The 21876-nt window shown below is 34.5% G+C and overlaps 1 protein-coding gene across 20 annotated transcripts in view; it reads left to right on the top strand.

Annotated features, from left to right (window-relative positions):
• DLG1 (discs large MAGUK scaffold protein 1) overlaps window positions 1-21876 on the top strand; it is a 369115-nt gene that overhangs the window by 194531 nt on the left and 152708 nt on the right. For all 20 annotated transcript variants that reach the window (XM_037837795.1, XM_037837800.1, XM_037837787.1 and 17 more), the window contains 2 exons: window positions 6574-6627; window positions 19926-19976. In XM_037837795.1, coding sequence (XP_037693723.1) covers window positions 6574-6627; window positions 19926-19976 — 105 coding nt within the window. The remainder of the gene's footprint in view (window positions 1-6573; window positions 6628-19925; window positions 19977-21876) is intronic.

Below are 21876 nucleotides of genomic sequence, written 5' to 3'. Positions count from 1 at the left end.
TGCAAGACTTGTCTGTGTTACTGTATTAACTGTTTATGAAAACTATTAAAAATTAAATCATTATAAAACAAACAATTTAATAGGCAAATCTAGATCTTTTATATTGCAAATCCAGATTCAATTATGGCAAATCCATATGTGAATAGACAAATCCAATTTGCTTCTATATTGCAGAGAAGAAATTGAACTTATAAATAAAATATAATTCTAAGTGAGCAGCCTAAAGGTTATTGTAGCATTGCAATAATGTAACATCTTTTCAGGTATCTTGGGCTTAGTTTTAAAAATTAAAAAATTTGAGAGTTTTATTTACATCAGGTCTTCCTAACTTAGCATTCCATTACACTTGGAAATTGTTGAGATATCGCGTCGTCATGTAGGTAGAAATATAGGCCTTGGAGTCAGATTGACTTGAGTTTGAATTCTAGTCATGCGGCTTAACTAGCTATACAGTTTTGAGCAGTTTACTTAAATACACTGAACTTCTATTTACTCATCTGTAAGACTGAAAATGATGGTCATACTAACATGAGGTGCTGGTCAGTGATTGAAAAGGTAATTAATACATGTGAAGTACACAGCACAGCGGCTGGCACATGGTAAGCATTTAGATCTTGCTATTCATATTATTAGCGTCTCATATTTCTTTGAGAATATGTGCACAAAAAAAATATGTATTTATCCTACCTAGTTTTACTTTAGGTTTTAAAAATCAATGGAAGATAGTTTAACAATTTATGTTGTGTTATGTGAGAAACCTGTGGGTTTGCCTCATTTTCCAGAATAAGCAAATGTGTTTGTGATTAACTGAGTGTAACTTGTATATTATAAAATTAATGCAATCCGTTAAAAATTTTGTCCCAAAGTAAATTTTGTAACCCATACTTAAAAATATATATAACCTAATTTTAACATTATAATGGAAATCATTTTTCTTCCAAAGATTTAATCCTTTACATTTTGATGTATCAGGACGTAATAGAAGTAGAAGCACAAGATTTAATGTCTTGTCCTGCCCTTTTCACTCAGACAAGTTACTTAACCTCTCTAAGTTTTATACCCTCTTCATCTGTTAAAATGGGGGATAATGTCTCCCTGACTACTTTCAGAATGAATTTGAGGGTCAGGCAAATAATATATCTCAATTCTTTATTTTTTTGTTTTAGAAAATATATTGTCTTTCAATATTTGTTAGAACTCTTTTATTCGTTTGAGTACTTTTATATTGACCATATCATTTGCACTTTATGAAAGTCCTTTCCAGTAGGAATTTTCATGCTTATTTTACAGGATGGTAGAGAGAAAGATGTATTGAATGGCTGCTTGAAGTTGTAGAAAGAGCATGTACTTTATAGTTAGATCTAACTTCACCACTTTCTGGCTGTGTGATTGGGGATATTACTTAACTTCTCAGAGTCTCAGTTTCTCCACATAGAAACTGATCACAATAATAGGTGAAAAACAGATGTTAGTTCTTCCTACTTGGTATAATCTCTGTGATACCCAACCTATTGAATACACAGGCTTATTTCTACCCCAGAGTAAATACTCTGCTTTAAAACCAGATGTTTTACACCTTTATTTCTCTCAATTGTGAAGAGCTACTATGTAATTAACATATTTTGGGTATGCTTTTTGGCTATTTGTGTGTGTGTGTGTGTGTGTTTTGTGAAGGCCTTTTATCATATTCAAATATGTACTTTGAATATTTTTCATTCAATTTTTTTATTGTTCCAATTATATAAATACTAAGATGAATATAAATAACATTGTCCTCTAGGAGCCTACTATCTGTGCAAGAGAAAAGTTAGCAAATAATGCCTACATGACGTGAGAGTAGCTAAATTAGAAGGTATGCCCAGAGCAGAACATCCTGTTGTTCAGAATCTTTCAAGTTTCACAAAGCATGTGAGTGGTGGATCTTTAAAGATTGGATCATTCACATAATCTAAAGCACAACTTAATAGATTTTCATTTTACTAGTCAACTTAAATATAATAGCATACTTTGGATTATCTGGATGACTCTAAGCACTGGCAGCTGCCTCTAGTGTCCTTACTTCCTTTTGTTTTTACAATCACTTCGACCCACAGTGATCACCTAAGTGATAGTGCTTAACTTTTAATGCAGTGTGTCTCAAATTAGAATCCAAGATGTCTTCCCTGGGGTTTTTTGAGTTTTCCATTTGAAAAACACTTGTTTATAATTTAGTAGGGGAGGAAGAGAGAGACACTAAGGAAATAACATAATGAAACTTCGATAAATACTAGGAAGGAGAGATACGTAACTGGATCTTAGAATTATTTTAAAACAATTTAAAAATGTAATATTGCCCTCTGAAATTTTGTAAGGATATTTCATTCTTTTATAGCAGCAATCACTGGCACCCTTTATTTACTCACCCTAAAAATAATAAAAATTGGGTGACAAAAATTATGGATTGTTTTTAAAGTCTTGTTATTAATGGTTGGGTCAGCTTCTTTAGGGGTTTGTTAGTTCTTCCCTCTGGAGTATATTTTCCCCTGCCTCTAAATTGTAGGGCTACATTATTGTCCCAGTTGAAACATACACAATAGTGTATATTGTTAGTGTATAGTAATAGACAAGCATTTGTATAGCTTTCTATGGATTATAGCATGTTTTCCTTTATATTACTTCACTAGAGCCTCCATAGTCCTTTTGGGTAAAGGCAGATGTTACTGTCTCTTTATAGATGGAGAAAATGAGTTTCAGTAGCACTTGTGTTTAATCTGTAGTCGTATGTCACTAATTGGTAGAATAAGATAGAAAGAGACCTGAAACCCAGTCTTGAGATCCAGAGACATTTTAAATCAGGTACAGTGAAGGCTGGTTCTTTATTTGGAATATTTCCACATAGATAGTTTTCATGTCTTTTTTTGTTATTGTTATTGTTTGATTTCCTCCAAAGCAAGGTTGATAATTACTTGTTACCTGTTCAGCTACCTACTGTTCTGGTTAAGAATCCCAATGTCTTAAATTAGCCATATTTGCTTATTTTGGATTTTAGTGCCCTGTACTTCAGCTATCTGAATGTTTTCTGTGGCCAAGTTTTTCTGTGTTTCTTCTTTCTGAGGTAGCCTCTTCTTTAGCTTTGATGCTAGGGTAGACCTGTTTTTCGTCTTTCTGAATTGTATGTCATACCCTTCAAACCCATTCAAATTGTGCTACCCCATTCATTGCCATCCCACCTGCATCAAATTAAAGACCCACAAAGTGCTACTTTGTCAGATACCATTTCTTGTATTTCGTGATATGAGAGCTTAGAAAATCTTAATAGATAAAAGTATAATTTATTCCAAGATAGATGTTTTAATTTCTCATCTACTAATATAATCGTTACGTTAGGTGGTAAATTTAGTATAATCAAATCATTGTGCCTCTTATGCTTCATTTCTGTAGGCTTTCTTTTTAGACCATCTTCTGTGATATGTCTTTTTCAAATTGCTGGTTTTCTTATCATCCTGACGTTTATTTTGATAGAAATTCTTCATTAATCCTCAAAGTGAACATTCATGGTTTATGTTCAATTTCAGGTCCTTTTATTCCCATGGTTTCCCTTTAGTTATGATCATTCAGTCATGCTAATTCTGAGACACCACCTGCAAATTAGACTATTGTACATATATTGCTTATCTAGTCATGTACTTTAAGTCAAAATTACAAATTATTTTATTAATCTATATATTCTTTATTCTGAAAATGAACTTAAACATAAAATCAATTTTATGTTTGGATGCTAATATCTTTGCAACTCTAACTCCTGGTATTTTACAACTGTCCCAGAAATTTACCTGTTAGACACTGAGTACTTTACTAAGTATGATTTTTTGCTTTATTTTTTATTATGGAAAATTTCAAAAATACTCAGATGTATAACAAACTCTCATCACCCAGTAGCCATCAACTCATATGTGTCTACTCTTTTTCTTGGTTTGTTTGTTTTGACCATAGAATGATTCCTTTAATTTTTCTGGGAAAAACAGCAATATAAATCTGCCAACTTAGAATTTTTCTATATCTATAAAAAATGTCTTTCAAGATATTTTCAGACAAACAAAAACAGAGAGAGAGAGTTCACCATCATCAAACTTCTGGGAAAAAATTCTAGGGAATATTCTTTATGTAGAAAGAAAGTCCGATATGTAAGAAAAGATGGTATAAAGAGAAAGTAACATTGTAAATATGGTAAATCTAAGTGAATATTGACAATATAAAATAATAGTAAGAATGTCTTCAGAATTTCAAATATATAAGGAATTAAAACAATAGCATAGAAGTTGGGAAGGGAAATGGAGTTAAAAATTCTAAGGTCTGTGGGCTCTATGAAGAGGGTAAAAGTACAAATTTACATTAGATTTTGATATGTCAAGAATGCATGTTGTAATATTTAGGATAACTACTAACATAGTAATAAGGCTTTTTAGTTTCCTAGGCTGCTGAAAGCAAATACCATGAAATGGGTTGACTTAACAATGGGAGTTTATTAGCTTATAGGTTGGAGGCTGAGAAAAATGTCCAAATCAAGGCAGCATCAAGGCAATGCTTTCTTCCCAAAGACTGGCTGCCAGCGATCTTTGACTCCTCTGCAATTTAGCAAGGCACATGCAGCATCTGCTGGTCTCTCCCTTCTCTTCTGGGTTTCGTTGCTTTCAGCTTCTTGCTTCTATGGCTTTCTCTCTCTGTATGCATCCTTCTCTGAAGAATGGTGACTGGCATCTGGGGTTCCTCTCTCAGATAGCAAGGCATATGGCCCATGTCTGCTTGCCCTTCTGTCCGGGTTCTTTTGCTTTCAGCTTCTGGTTTCCTTGCTCCTCCAGGAGCTTTTCTCTCTCAACTCTCTCTCAGTGTTGCTGAGCTCTCTGGGCTATTTCTTCATGTCTGCTCTTACTTGATCCATACTCTTCCGTTCCATCCTAACCTCCTATTGTTTTATTTTGAAGTAAATGTAACACCTCATAGCATTTTGTTCGCATATACTTTAAGCCAGGCATTTGAAATGACTTGAATCAAAAGTAACATATACAGTGATGATGAGTTGATACTTATAAACAGCTAGCATTGTAATAATTGCGGAATAAATTAGATTTTGATAAAAACCAACTTTTTCCACTTCATGTTTGGTGATATATGGGCCCAGGAAACCAACTAGCTTTCTTTCGTAATTTTTGAAGAATGTAACTCCTTTTGGAACTTTAAATAGTTATGTTGTTTCTTGCTCCCCTCTGTAATTAAGCATAATAAGGTGAAGTTTTACCATTAGATTTTTTAATGAATTGAAATATCATGAATTTGAGCAATCCCAATAGATCATTGGGAAATGAACGATTTCAAATATTCATAAAATCTCAGTCTGTAAGTTGAGTAGCTTTGCTTAAATAACATGCAAGTAGTATGTTTGCTGATTAGGGTTGGTTTTCACCGAGACATACAAGTATAGACTATTATATTCAAAGGTAGAGCTGCTCATAAAGTAGTTAATGTCATGTTTACTTACAAGAAAACATTACCTACTCATTTTTAATCAACTGCTTTATATACCTCATGAATATTGTATAATTATTTAACCATGAGACAGTGCTGTCTTTAAGCATTTTATCATGTGATTGTCTAGATCTAGTACCTAGTACTTTGCCAAAAATAATATAAAACATTTGCACTCGGTATATTCACCCTTTTAAAAAACCTGAACATTTGGAAGAAAATGGTTATTGTGCATATAATGTTCTTTCATACAGCTTCCTTGTAATTCTTTAGTTAACTGGATGTAGAAGAACTATTGATATTTATAAAAATACCTGCTAAAATTTGCTTAAAGGATGATCATATTTTTTATTCAATTAAAATGTTGTCACTTGGTATTGGTACTTTTATCATCTGAAATATGTAGAAGAGAGATAATTTTGAGAGAGATCATGTTGGTTTTCTGATATGTTTTTGTTTTGATATTGATTGAATTTTATTCTTTAGTTTCACTTATATAGTGACTACAACTAAGTTAACCAGAAAATCAAGCCTTTTCTTGATCCAGATTTAATTAGTGTAAGTTATTCAACTTGGTTTTGTACTTAAATGGAGAACAATAATTGTGGATGAAAAGAATCAGGGGCTTTTACATTAGGAATGTGCTTCCAATTTTCTAAAAAATGGAGATTGATTTCTTGGTATGTGTGACATTTTTTATGGGTTTCCTTGGGAACAGAAAAGATAAGGATTTCTAAGCAACTCAGGAAGAACTATTCGTTTACTAAAGAATTATTTGTGGACTTTATGAGAAGGCTGTTGAACTTCTTTGCAAGGCTTAAAAAATTTTTGTCTATTTTATCAGAAATAGCAATTCATTTCTCAAAAGCAAATCTAATTTAACTGCTTTTACCTAAGTTTTTCCCTTTGGTGCTAGAAACTGGATACATTGTTTAGGATATGAAAAGTCCATATAAAAATATAATTTAAGAAATAGCAGATCTTTCATATACTTCTAACATTTGTGAACATTGATATGTAATGTTTTGATTTCCTTGTTAAGCTTACTTATTTACAATTCTTTCTTTAAAGGCAAATCCTCCTCCAGTACTGGTCAACACAGATAGCTTGGAAACACCAACATATGTAAGTTCTACTTCCTTTCTACATTTAAATAATTCTGACTTTCTTATTAGCACAGTTTTTCATACGGATACACAGATCACAGCATTATTTTCTAAACATTGTTTTCTAACACATAGTTACAATGTAAAATAAAAGTGATTGCTATCACTGAGCTATAATTGTAAATGAAACAATGCTAATCACTTTTCTTATCTAATTACTAATCTTTTTTCAGTTACTTTTCTTTTGTTGTTATGCAAAGTAGACATGTTGAAATAGAAATTTATGGTTCTGAAATGATAATGATTAATATTTATTAAAAGCTGTCTCTGACCAGTGGTCGCTGTTAACACAAATTCAAAGAGTTATTTTAGAAGTCTGAGTGACTAGATTTTTAATAACTAAGTTTGTATGTGTGTTCACATATTAAAATAATTCATTCTAATTTTGTAACTTAAATTGATTAGTGTTTCTCTCTAAACCTGTTAAAAAGTCCTCTTTCTCTTAAAGATCAAAAACCAGAAACAGAATCTGATCTAATTCTTTTTTTACCCCAAAGGGAAATTTATCTTCAGGAATGTTTAAGTAGATATACTGCCTGTGTAGTGGTTGTGGTTGTGGTTGTGTTGTTTTAAATCAAATGGTACACAATTTTACACAATTTCACATATATTTTTATATTTTATATTTACCGGATGAGCTCTTTTGAACATAGACTTATCATATATCATGTTGCCTTTACATATAGTAACTAGCATAATTTTTTAATGCAGTTTTATTGAGATATATTTATATACCATACTAACCATCTGAAGTATACAATCACAGGCTCACAATATCACATAGTTGTAAATACATCCCCTTGGTCAATTTTAGAACATTTTGATTACTCCAGGAAAAAAAAAAAAAAAAAAAAACCAAAAAACCCATACCCCATGCACCCTTATACCCCCATTATTGTATCATAGTATTAGTGTCGTACTTTGTTACTGTTGATGAAAGAGTGTTAAGTATTATTAACTATAGTGCATAGTTTGTAATAGGTACATTTTTCCCTACATACCCCTCTAGTATTAACTACTTGTAATATTGTCGTACATTTGTTCCAGTTCATGACAGAACTTTTTTATATTTGTAAAATTAATCGAAGGCATTATCCACCACAGTAGTCACTGTGTTACATATTCCCCTGTTTTAACCTCCAACTTTCCTTCTAGTGACATACGTGGCTCTAAACTTACACTTTCCACTACATTCACACACCATTCAGCACTGTTAATTATTCTCACAATCATGTGTTACCGTCACTGCTGACCATTCCCAAATCCGTAAATTCAACCTAGTTAAACATTCTGCACTATTAAGCAGTCGCTCCCCATTCTTTAGCCTCATTCTATATTCTGGTAGCATATATTCTTTATTTCATGTCTGTGAGTTTACATGTTATAATTAGTTTATAACTGTGATAATACAATATTTGTCCTTTTGTGGCTGACTTATTTCACTTAACATAATGTCCTCAAGGTTAATCCATGTTGTTGCGTGCTTCAGGATTTCATTCCTTCTTACTGCTGAATAATATTCCATTGTATGTATATATACCACATTTTGTTTATCCATTCATCTGTTGATGGGCACTTGGGTTGTTTCCACTTTTGGCAATTGTGAATAATGCCGCTGTGAACATTGGTGTGCAAATGTTTGTTCACATCCCTGTTTTCTGATCAGCTGGGTATATCCCAAGTAACAGGATTGCCAGGTTGTAAGGCAACGCTATACTTGGCTTCCTGAGGAACCACCAAACTGTCCTGCACAGAGGCTGTACCATTTTACATTCCCACCAGCAGCGAAAGTCTTCCAATTTCTCCACATCCTTTCTAACACTTGTCATTTCCTGTTTAATAGTAGCCATTCTAGTAGGTGTGAGATGATAGCTCATTGTGGTTTTGATTTGCATTTCCCTAATAGCTACTGAAGCTGAGCATCTTTTCATGTGCTTTTTAGCCATCTGTTTTTCCTCTTTGGAAAAGTGTCTATTCATGTCTTTTGCCCATTCTTTAATTGAGTTGTCTTTTTGTTGTTGAGTTGTAGGATTTTTTTTTATATATTCTGGATAATATTCTTATCAAATATGTGGTTTCCAAATAATTTTCTCCAGTTGAGTTGACTGCTTTTTCACCCTTTTGACAAAGTCCTTTGAAGCACTGAAGTATTTGACTTTGAGGAGTTCCCATTTATCTATTTTTATCCCATTTACCTATTTGACTTTGAGGAGTTCCAATTTATCTATTTTTATCCCATTTATCTATTTTCTTTCATGCTTGTGCTTTTGGTGTAAAGTCTTAAGAAAACACCACCTAATGTTTGTGACAACATCAACACCAGTCCAGGTGAGGAAGTCCAACACTTCTGCACCTTCCCCCAGCTCCTCAGGGCGGTGGGGGGCGGGGGGACTATAAATATATTTTTTATTCTCTGCCCAAACATTGGGACTGGCAGTTTGATGTGCCGAGCCCTCTATCGTGGGACTTGCCCTTGTGGGGCTCGTTACTGCAAAGGAGAGGCTAAACTTGCATATAATTGCTTAAGAGTCTCCCCCTGAGTACCTCTTTGTTGCTCAGATGTGACCCTCTCTCTCTCTAACTGAGCCACCTCAGCAGTGAACTCACTGCCCTCCCCGATACATGGGACCTGACTCCCAGGGGTGTAAATCTCCCTGGCAACGCAGGATATGACCCCCGGGGATGAATCGGGACCCAGCATCGTGGGATTGAGAAGATCTTCTTGACCAAACGGGGGATGCGAAATGAGACGAAATACTTTCAGTGGCTGAGAGATTTCAAGTGGAGTCGAGAGGTCACTCTGGTGGGCATTCTTATGCACTATATAGATAACATTTTCTACGTTTTAATGTATTGGAATCACTAGAAGTAAATACCTGGAACTACCAAACTCCAACCCAGTAGTCTGGACTCCTGAAGACCGTTGTTTAATAATGTAGATTACAAGGGGTGACAGTGTGTTTGTGAAGGCCTTGTGGATCAAACTCCCTTTGTCTAGTGTGTGGATGAATGGGTAGAAAAGGGGGACAAAAACTAAATGACAAATAGGGTGGGATGGGGGGGATGGTTTGGGTGTTCTTTTTTTACTTTTATTTTTTATTCTTATTCTGATTCTTTCTGATGTAAGGAAAATGTTCAAAAATAGATTGCGGTGATGGATGCACAACTATATGATGGTACTGTGAACAGTTGATTATACACCATGGATGATTGTATGGTATGTGAATATATTTCAGTAAAACTGAATTTAAAAAAAAAAAAAAAACTACCACTTTTCACCAGATCTTGAAGGTGTATCCTGTATTTTCCTCTAGGAGTTTTATAGTACTGGTTCTTATATTTAGGTCTTTGATCCATTTTCAGTTAATTTTTGTATAGGGTGTGAGAGAGAGATGCCCTTTTTCATTCTTTTGGTAATGGATATCCAATTTTCCCAACACCGTTTATTGAAGAGACTGTTCTGTCCCAGTTTAGTGGACTTGGGAGGCTTATCAAAAATTAATTGACCATAGATCTAATCATCTATTTCTGAACTCTCAATTTAATTCCATTGATCGATATGTCTATCTTTATGTCAGTACCATGCTGTTTTGACCACAGTGGCTTTATAATATGCTTTAAAGTCAGGAAGATACCTCCCACTTCGTTCTTTTTCAAAATGTTTTTGTCTATTCAAAGCCCCTTAAGCCCTTTCAAATAAACTGATAATTAGCTTTTCCATTTCTGCAAAGTAGCCTGTTGGAATTTTAATTTGTATTGCATTGAATCTGTAGAATAATTTGGGTAGAATTGATGTCTTAATAACATTTAGCCTTCCAGTCCCTGAACATGGAATGTCTTCCCATTTATTCAGGTCTACAAAACGTTAGGAATGTTTTTTAGTTTTCTGTGAACAAGTCCTTTATATCCTTGATTAAGTCGATTCTTAGATATTTGATTATTTTAGATGCCATTGTAAATGGAATTTTTTTGCTTGATTACCACCTCAGATAGCTCATTACTAGTGTGTAGAAACACTATTAATTTCTGTGTTTTGATCTTTTATCCTTCAGTTTTTTCTGAACTCATTTATTAGCTTAAGTAGCTTTGTTGCTCTTTTTTCCTAGATTTTCTAAATATGGGATCATGTCATCTGCAAATATTGACAGTTTTACTTCTTCCTTTCCAATTTGGATGACTTATTTCTTTTCTTGCCTCTGTATGTTGTTGGGGATTCATAGTTTATATGGAGCAGTCCAGGTTTGTTTATTAAAACCCCAGTTGGAGCTCAGCTGAACTGTATTCACTTGCTTGGAGAGAGCTGGTCTCTAGCACCACGAGCTCTGGTTGTTGGGGGAGGGGGCTCCCGGCTTGGATCTGGAAATTTTACTTACAGATTTTATGCTGCAATCTCGGGCATTCCTCCCAATTCAGGTTGGTGTATGATGAGTGGATGGTCACATTTGTCCCCCCACACTTATTCTGGGTTATTTTCTAGTTGTTCCTGGTTGTTTATTAGTTGTTCCAGGGGGACTAATTAGCTTCCACTCCTCTTTGTGCCGCCATCTTAGAGCCCGGTACATTACATTCACTTTTAAGTGTTTTTTTTTTTTTTTTTTTAGAACATAATTATGCTTTATTTTACTTCTCTAATCACACTGATTCCCATACATACCTAAGACAATATTCAGATGTTTTTGTTGTTCTGGAATTTCATAAAATCAATTATTGTTTAAAATAAGCAGGCTAATAACCACAGAGTATAAAGTTGATTTGGTGTTACATGACATAATGACACTTTGCTACAGCAATATTTGGTCTGTTAATTACATCAAATCAAGTTATGGTAAACAACAGCACAGTAAAATCATTTCCTTCATTAACTTTATATCAATGCATAGAACAGTTATTTTTAAAATGATCATTTGTCAAATTATAGCATCATGCTTTGGTGCTGTTGTGGCTCTAGATGGAGGAAAGTACATGAAAAGGGTTTGTGTCCTTAAACATAAGTTTCTGTTTGGAGAGAAAAATGTAACAAGATTAAAGGCAAAGTCCAGGGCAGACTCTTTAAACACTGTTATGTCCACTGTGTATCATACACGGTCAAGACGTTAAAGAAAATATACAGTATATGAGTTCCCAATTCTTTCTGTTGGTTGTTTTCTATCAGAGGATATTCGTCACCAAGGATACCCAAACACTGAATGATTCAATAAAACCTCAGGCAGCTCTTGCTTCAGTGGTGAACATATAGAACATTTCATGTCTCTCTTCACTTATCTATGGGCTTGCTCAATATTGGCTCAGTTTAGTTAGGAAAACAGCCCTATACAACTGACTTCTGTTGGAGCTTGGTGAAGAGACCGAACATAGTGTGGGGCTTTTTGTCCGTTTATTTCAACTCATTTGGCATCTTTAATGGTACCGACTAGCAATTTTAGAGATAAGTCTCTGTCAGCAGTTTTGTAGTTATTGGCTCCTGTCAAGATCTATAACTTGACTCTAGGAGAAATTTTCTCTGGACTGATTTTTGACAAGCCACGTCTCAGTCAGAAGAAAGAATGGAGGAACAATATTCAGCCAGGGGCTTAAAGTCAACTCTTCATATACTGGCTGGTTCCAGTCACACTTCTCCACAGCCACCCCAAATTTATGGTGCTGATCTTCTATTTTAAATTAAAGAACACAGAATAAAGGAACTCATTTTTCTGGCAGAAATATTGGACACACAGGAAATAATTAGTTTAAGAATGTAGAGCTTAACATGTGGAACTTGAACTCTTTAATCAATTTCATCAATTTATCTCAGAGTCAATAGTTGGCAAGATTTATAAGTCCATCAGCAATATTCTTGAGTGTTAGATACTTTGGGGGCATGCTTAAGTGTCTAAGTTTTATCCTTGTCTTCAAGGAGTTTATATTCTACCGTTTCCTGTGGGAATCTCAAAAATCTGTATTTCCATCTTCTGTTTCACCAGCTGTACTGATCTTCTCCCCAATTCCAAGGATTCAAAGGTTGGCAAGTTCTTTAACAAAGATCCAGAAGAGAGAACAGGTCTACTGACTGTTCTGATGAGGTTGTGGCAGCTTTGAGATTTTGAGAAATGTTATCCTTGAGTCCATATTTCCACCTTCAGAATGGTGACAAGGCCTCAATCTACACACTTGCAAAGACTTGCCAGTAGTCAAAGTCTGAAATCTCTCAATTTTGAAGGCTGTTCCAGATGGTCATGCTGCCCCTCTACCTCGGCCTCCCAGGGTGCTCGCTGCCTGCTTGTCCTCATACGTCCACCCGCACACCACAAAGGGTCCAAAAGAGCACGGGAAGGGTTCCCATCACAGCTGGTCTCCGAGTTAGACAGCTCTACACACCCCAGGTTGTGCTGAGATGAGAAACAAATCTTACGTGTTTATTGATATTATATTTCATTGACATTGAAATTGATTCTCTCACCTTCCTTGAATTCCAGTGATATCCTTAGAGAATAAATATCTTAAGTGAAGAAGCACAAATCACAGACCAGAACTCTAGTGTTCTTACTGGTTCCAGTAATGACAAGTAAATAAAGTAACTTGTTGAAATAATTCCCATCTGTTTATTTTCCTTAAGACAGACTGTGAGGAGTGAAGGTGAAAGATATTCAATTAGTTTGACCTTGGTAGGTTTCTTACATACACATGCTTCAGTTTTTCTGTATGTAGTGTAATTGATAAGTATAATATTTTTAAATCAACCCAAAGTTATTCATTATTTAGGAAGACCCTTTAAACAAATTCCTTTGGTGTTATTACTTTCTATTTATTTATCTTAATTTTTAATTAGAAAGAATATTTTTTTCTTTCCAATCCATTTTTATTTTTAGATTCTTACTTTATGATGGTATAGGCTTTGAGGTTTTTAATAGCCTGAAATTATGCATTAATATGAACCATGAGTCATATGAATATTGTTAGATAAAATCTTGAATTTTGATATACCATTCTATAGTTAGAAAGGTGTTAATGAGTTGAAACTAAACAAGGAATTAATCAGTTAGTTTTCTTTTTATTTACCTTTGGACTAGTCTTATTTAAATAATAGGCTCTCTCCTATTTGAACATATTAGTGTTTGGTGGTTTAGAAGATTAAAATCTTTGGGCTAATAAGAGAGTGAGATATCTGTTATAAATTTTCTCTGCTTTATGACAACACATGTACCCGTAATTAAGGCAAATTGTATAAGAAAGAAAAACTTAATTTAAAAGTTAAGTAGTAAATGCTTTTCTGGTATACATGAGCAACAACTAGGTGAATATGAGTCCATTAACTATGTCACCAAATATGAGATATTTAGCAATAAGCATAACATGAAATGTGAAGATTGTAGGGAGCATAACTGTAAAACTTTACTGGGTTGCATAAAAGAATACTTGAGTAACTGGAGAGCATACTTTGTTGGTGAGTCAGAACATGATATAAATATCTTCATTTTCACCATATAAATCTATAAATTTCATATAGTAACAATCATAGCCCTGAAAACAGTGTGTGTGCCTCTGTGTGTATCTGCATGTGCTTCTAAGAAATAAAGTATGTGTGTATATGTTCTGGAGGGGTGGGGTGGGATTTAGTAAAATGATTCACCTGCAACTACACAGTAACCACTGTAACTATACAGTAACCACTAGAATTTATCAGAATTAAAAATTTGCTGTTGCTCTAGTCACATTACAAAGGCTCAGTGGTTAGTGCTATATTGGATAGAGTGCAGATTGTAGACCATTTCCATTATCACATAAAGTTCTATTGGACATTTTTGTTAAAGAAAAGTAAATACACAAAAATAGACAAGTAAAATTTAAAATCAAAGTAATTATGTGGCGAGCCACCCCATTCAGGATGGTGGAGTGACACGCTTCAGGGTTCTGTCACCACACAGAAGCTTTGAACAACCATCAAGAACTGGCAGAAGCATCTTTCTCAAAGCTCCAGGAAAATATTTAAGGACTACAGTAACAGGGCAAATGCTGCATCAAGAAAAAAGCTACTTAAAAGTGGCAAGGATGTGCTATCCAGTCAACCAAAATGGCACAGCATAAGACCTTTCAGGGTGCTGTTGCCCCACAGAATCTTTGAACAGCCAGCGAAAACTGACAGAACCATCTTCTTCAAAACTCTGGAAAACATTTAAAGGGTTGCAGTAACTGGGCAAGTGCTACATCAAGAAAACACAGCTTTAAAAACAGTAGGGGTGACTGGTGCCCTTGTTGGTCTGTCCCCAGTGCAGTGTAGTGTCAACCTGTGTTCCCATCGTGGGTCCCTAGCCCTGTTCTGAATGGAAAGAGTAACTTCTGTGCGCATACCGGGGTGACAGTACGTCAGTGCCAATCTGTCTGGTAGCATCTAAATGACTGAATCAGGAACTTTGTCTTGGGTTTACCCTCCTAGAACTTGCCCTGCAGTTAGAAGCACCTTGCAGACAACTGAAGCACTGTAAGAAACGATTACATCCAAGAGACCTGGGACAAAGGATCACCTGCTTCATGTCATACCTTAAAGTTCCCGGTATGGGGAGAAAGTGTTTTTCTTAAGGACTAGAAGGGGCTTTCAGATTCTGATAAGGAGGGGAACCTACGGACACAAATAAGCACAAGCCCAGGACAAGACACAGGCTCAGAGAAGACAGAGAGGACCTTGCACTTTACATTCTCCTGGCACTGCACTTGATAAGAAGATGGAACTGAGGTAGAGTACTAGCCAATGCAGAGCCAATTTGCAAAGACTGTGAAAGTAGTTTTTTTGTGTGTTGATTAGTTTGTTTCTGTTACTCCTGGTGCTCAAGGAAATTTTTCTCGTATAGTTGGCTGTATACAAACCCAGGGAACAACAGATAGCTCAGGATAAATCCCAGAATTAACATTTAAAATGATAAAATACACACTGTGCAACAAAGGATTACAAGACAAACAAAAAAGCAGGGAATGCTGGCCCATCCAAAGGAAAAAGTAAAAAGAAACCATCAACAAAGAAGATCAGATTTTGAACATACAGGACAAAAACTTAAAAACTGATCCTCAGTATGCTTAAAGAGATAAAGGAAAACAGAGAAAGAACTTAAGGATATCAGGAAAACAGATATGTATGGGCAGTAGAGTTTCAGAGAAGAGGTAGATGTTTTAAAAAGGTCCCAAACAGAAATGCTAGAATTGTATTGTAGACCATAATAACTGAAATGAAAAATTCCCTAGAGGTTTTCAATAGCAGATTGGAGTGGAGAGAAGAAAGTATCAGTGAACTCAAAGACAAGACAATTGAAATGATTTCAGCTAATGAGCAGAAAGGATATAGAATTTTAAAAGTGGACAAAACATAGCAAACCTGTAAGACACCACCAGGCAGTCCAATAAATGCTTTATGAGAGTCCCGTAAAAAGAATAAAGGGAAAAAAAACAGAAGGAACATTCAAATAAATAATGGCAGAAAACTACACATATTTAACAAAAGATATGAATATGAACATTCAGGAAGCCCAGTGAAGACCAAACAGGATAAACTTGAAGAGAACCATACCCAGGCACATACTACTCAAAGTGTCAAATGTCTAGGAATAAGAGAAAGTTATGAAAGATGCAAGAGAAAAGCAATGTGTTTTGTATAAGGGAGTCCCAATAAGATAGTAGTCCCGATAAGATTAGTAGTCCCAATAAGATTTCTCATCAGAAACCATAAAGGCAAGAGGGTAGTATGTTGAAATATTTAAAGTGCTGTAAGAAAACAGTTGCCAACTGGGAATTTTATGTCTGATAAGACTTTATTTCAAAAACGAGGGAAGGTTAAGACATTCCTAGGTAAACAAAAGCTGAGGGAGTTTGTCACCACTAGCACTTCCCCACAAACTGTGCTAAAGGGAATTCTTCAGACTGAAAGGAAAGAACACTAACGAGTGGAATGAAGTGGCTTAAAGAAATAAAGACCTCCAGAAAGGTAGCCATATGGGTAATTATAAATGCCAATACAATTGTATTGTATTTTTTGGTTTATAACTCCACTTTTTACCTCTCACAAGTTCTAAAATGCAAATACATAAAAAGTAATGATAATCTATGTTTTTGCACATACATTGTATAAAGATATAGTCTAACAATTTTAACAGAAAGGTAGGGGGACAGAAGGTAATAGGATCAGTATACATATGCTATTGAAGTTAAGTTGGTGTCATATCAAACATGATTGTTTAGATTAAGGATGTTAAATTGAAGCCCCTTACTAACCACAAAAAATATATATGAAAAATATGTGCAGAAAGAAATGAAAAAGGACTTAAAATTATACAATACAAAAATTTAAATAAACAGGAAATAGGCTTCAATGGGAGAATTGAAGGACTAAAAGGTATAAGACTTAGATAAAATAGCAAAATGGTGATATAATGTCCTGCATTACAATTAAAGTAATTGTAAATGGATTAAATTTAATTGTAAATGTATTAAATTCTCATCAAAAGGCAGATATTAGCAGAATTGATTTGAAAAAAGCATGATCCAGTTATATGCTGTATGCGAGAGATAGCACTTAAATTCAAAGACACAGTTGGTTGAAAATGAAAGGATAGAAAAAAATATACCATGCAAATAGCCATCAAAGGAATGCTGGGGTAGCTATATCAATATCAGGTAAAAAAAAAAAAAAAAAAAACTTCAAGTCAAAAACTGTTACAAGAGATTAAAAAAAAGGTCATGATATATGAATAAAGGGTTCAACTCAACAAGAAGATGTAACAAGTATAGATACATATGCACCTAACAGCAGAGCTCTAAAATACATGAAGCAAATATTGACAGGTTTGAAGAGATAAGTAGACTGTTCTATATTAATAATAAGATGTTGCCGGACACTGCTTTCAGTAATAGATAGAACGTCTAGACATAAGATCAGTAAGGAAGTAGATTTGAATGACATCATAAACCAGCTAGACCTAACAGGCATAGAAAGAACACTTAACCCAACAGGAGCAGAATCCATGTAGTGGTGTATAGCAGAACCTCATTCTTTTTTAAGAGTAATATTCCAATGTATGTTTATACTACATTTTGTTTATTCATCTGCTGAAGGATAATTGGGTTGCTTCTACCTTTTAGCTATTGTGAATAATGCTGCTATGAACATAGGTGTACAAATGTCTGCCTGAGTCCCTGTTTTCAGTTCTTTGGGGTATATAACCCAGAGGCAGGATTCCTGAATTATATGGTAGTTCTATGTTTAATAAAGTTTTTGAAGAACCACCAAACTGTTTTCCACAACAGCTGTACAACTTTACATTCCCACCAACGATGTAAAAGCATTTCTATTTCTCTGCATCCTTGTCGGCACTTGTTATTTTCGTTTTTTTTTAAAACATAATAACCATTTTAGTTTGTGTGAGGTAATCTCATTGTGGTTTTGAGTTGCATTTCTCTAATGGCTAATGATGAAAAGCAACTTTTCCTGTGCTTATTTGGCCATTTGTGTTTCTTCTTTGGAGAAATATCCATGCAAGTCTGTGGGCCATTTTTTAATTGGGTTGTATACTTTTTTGTTGTCAAATTGTAGGAATAGGGTTTTGAATCCATGAGAGCCACAAGAATTAAGGACCCAAAAGGGTAGTAGAAATGTGATTCAAAGCCCTTGAGGAAAAAACTCCTAGCCTCTGAACTGGGCCTAAATTAAGAGTTTCTTTCCTGCAATACGGTGAGGAAAGCAAAGCAGCTTATATAGGTTTCATTATTTCTGTTGTAGCTATCTTGTTGCATAGCAAAGTACTTAAAACCTAGTGGCTTAAAAGAATAACAATTCATTATTTCTCATGATTCCTTCGGTTAACTGGATGGTCCTTCTGCTTCATGTGGTGTTGGCTGGGACACTAGAGAAGGCTGGAAGTCCAAAACAGTCACATTTACATGGCTCGCGGTCAGTGCTGGCTGCTGGTTAGGAGGGTAACTGGAACTTTGGTCCCCTTCAATTTGGATCTCCCCTAGGCTGTCTGAGCTGAGCTTCCTCGCATTAAGGTGACTGGGTTCTAAGAAAGTGCATTCAGATAGACAAAGGCAAATGCTACAAGGCATTATATGACTGACATCAGAAATTAGACATCACTTGTGCCATTCTTTTTATCAAAGCTAGTCACAGTGTCTGCCTAGATCCAGAGGGAGGGAAATGTACTCAACTTTTGATGGTAAGTTGGTTCCGTCATATTGCAAAAGAACATGTGGGGTGGAAGATGTAAGGCATCTTCAGAAATGTGATGTATCACAGTCCACATTTGATTTAGAGAAATTGCTTTTCCCAGCCTCATATCACTAGAAATGTTAAAGCAGAGATTCAAACCCAAGTTAATCTGATTGCACGAACTTCTTACCCTTCACTAGTGGTCCTCACTGAGGAAGTTGAGTTACTTCTTCCAGAGCCAAGTAGGAAATAAACTGAAGGAATAAGGAAGTACCTGGTCTGTAAGATTTGAGCAAGATATTGATTGGTGAATCAGATTTGGACATGACATGTAAGTGAAATTGGTGACAGAAAACACTGAAGTAGTATAGATATATGGAGGTGGGAAATTCCAAGATATGTAATGGAAAGAGCAGGTCATTCAAATGAATGAAGACGTGAGATATGTGTTTTAGAAATCAAGCTGAGGTGGTAGATTGCGGTCAGTTCATAGAGATCCTTGAATATCAAGTGAAAGTTTGAATCTTTTTAGGAAGCAAAGTTTTTGAAAGTTTTGGAGGAAGTATGTTATATCAAACATGGGCTTCAGAAAGTTCCATTTGTTTTAAAAAACACATACAATGATTTGGGCAGTGTGTCCACTAATCTGGAAGACTGAGTAGATTGCATTGGCAGTAGTCTAGACGAGGGTTAACAAATGCCTAGAATCTATATACTAGAAATGAGAAGAGATGGTTTTCGAAACATTGAAGTATTCAAATCAGTAATAGTTGGCAGCTGATTAGATGTGTGGATGAAGGGAGAGGAAAAAGTGTCCGATAGTATTAAATGCTGAATGTACCTTTATAGTTGATATTCATAATACAATGAATGTAGAGTCATTGACCACATTTGTACTCTTCCATTCCTTGAAAATCATTTGATTATTATGAAATTGACTATAAAATCTTCCCTAAAATTATTAAAATTAAGCGATATTATTTTATTGCTATCACATTTAACAGGTTTTCATTAATAAGTCATGCAAAAATTTCTTGCCATTTCAAATTTTACTCTCTGAATTTTTGAACTACTTCTGTTTCCCCCACTAGGTTAATGGCACTGATGCAGATTATGAATATGAAGAAATCACACTTGAAAGGGTAAAAACTATTAATTATCATGTTTTTATGCATAAATATGTTGTTTTAAAGAAGTCTTTAAATATGTTACTGTTTCATATTGAATTCAGGGAAAAGGTATTTTTAAAAAAGAACCATGGAATATTATAAGTTCACACATCATAAAATTAGCCATGGTATTTTCAGAACATGTTGTTTTTCTTCAGTAACCTTTTTAAAAAAAACTTTTATTTTAAAATAGTTTTAAATTCTCAGAAAAGTTGTAAGGATAGTACAGAGAGTTCTCATTTACCCTGAATTCAGTTTCCCCTATTATAAACATTACTATAGTACTTTGTCTCAACTAATGAACTGATATTTATACATTATTATTAGCTAATGTGTACATTTGATTTCCTTAGTTTTTATTTAAAAATGACCTTCATCTGTTCCAGGATCCCGTCTGATATACCACATTATATTTAGTTATCATGGCTTCTTAGGCTCCTCTGAACTGTTTCTCAGACTTTCCTTGTTTTTGAGTATTCTAATTTTATTATTTATATTTAATAACATTATTTTAGATGAATAGTTAATATCCTAGTGGCATTTGTCATTGAATCAATTTTCTTTCCTAGCAAAATATTCAGCATAGCTTTAATGGGCAAGACCATATTGAAAACTTACTTTCATGTACTCCACAAATCAGAAAATAACTTAAGGGGGTGCTATTCAGACCTGTAAATTTTCTTGACATATTTTTCCCTTAAGAATATCTGCACCCAACTTATACTATATTTTAAGAATGTCACCCTGTCTGACCAACATTTTTGTAAAATGAAGTGTTTCACACAAATAAATTTCCTAAATATCTGAATGTCTGTTTATTTAATACCAAGATCTTAAATAATTAGATTTGTGTATGTTTGAAGTCAAGACTAGATTCTGAGTGAAAAATAGACCTGAGAAATTCTTCTACACATATGATTGATCTTTATTGACTGCTCCCTGAATCTGGGTCACCTGCTCAGGTGAGGTGGAGCCTGAGTAACTTACAAGTAAGCACAGTATTATTATGTAATACATTTTTTAATAAGGTATTTTGTGATTTCCTCTAAGCTTTTTTATTTTATTTATCTTTCATCTCTTCCTAGTGCTTTTTAAATTTCTTTTAGTCAGGACCATGATTGTATTTTTCACTGATTGAAGAACTTGAATACCTGAGTAACTTGGGGACCTTACCCAATCTGTTTGTAGTGCTTTTGAGACTCTGATTACCCTTGAAGAGTTTAGACCAAAAAAAATTTTTTTTATTAAAATAGGAGTTTAGAACAAATCATGGCAGAGTGTGCATTTAAAGTATTTCATAGGCAAAATTAGAACATAATTGCAAAAATAAATTTTCTTTTAATACCATTGCTTAAAGGAATTGTCTTTAAAGACTTTGTAGCAGTTGAAAATACTATTTAGAAATCCTGTATGTAAAACAAGCTTTAGGTAGGGCCACTTTGCAAAATTTTCTTTGCTATCAAGAAAGTTATCCTATGTTAAGTTCTCAAGTTAGGCTTCCAGTATTAAAAATATATTTTTTTGTTTGTTTGTTTGCCAGTTAGGTTTATTGGCTAAACACAGTAGGATTGATGGCTGCAGCTAAAATTTGGTCATTTTCAAACAAGCTTATGACATAATTAACAGAAGAAAAGCACATTACCACATCCCCATTTTTAAAAGGCTGCGATAATGTATCAGTTTTATCTACTGAGAAATATGAGCAGCAGACAGATCATTTCAGTGGTTTTCTCCTAAGAGAAATTTGTCTTGCCAAACATGGGTGAGGTGCAATCTGAATGAAAGATATTTGTAGTGACAACTCTGCAAACAGGTGACTAAGTACAAACTGCATGTATATTTGAAGATAAAAACCATAGACTAGGAGGCAGGG

This window comes from Choloepus didactylus, chromosome 1 (genome assembly GCF_015220235.1).
Source record: "Choloepus didactylus isolate mChoDid1 chromosome 1, mChoDid1.pri, whole genome shotgun sequence".
NCBI classification, from domain to species: domain Eukaryota; kingdom Metazoa; phylum Chordata; class Mammalia; order Pilosa; family Megalonychidae; genus Choloepus; species Choloepus didactylus.
This window is presented reverse-complemented; position numbering and strand designations above follow the sequence as displayed.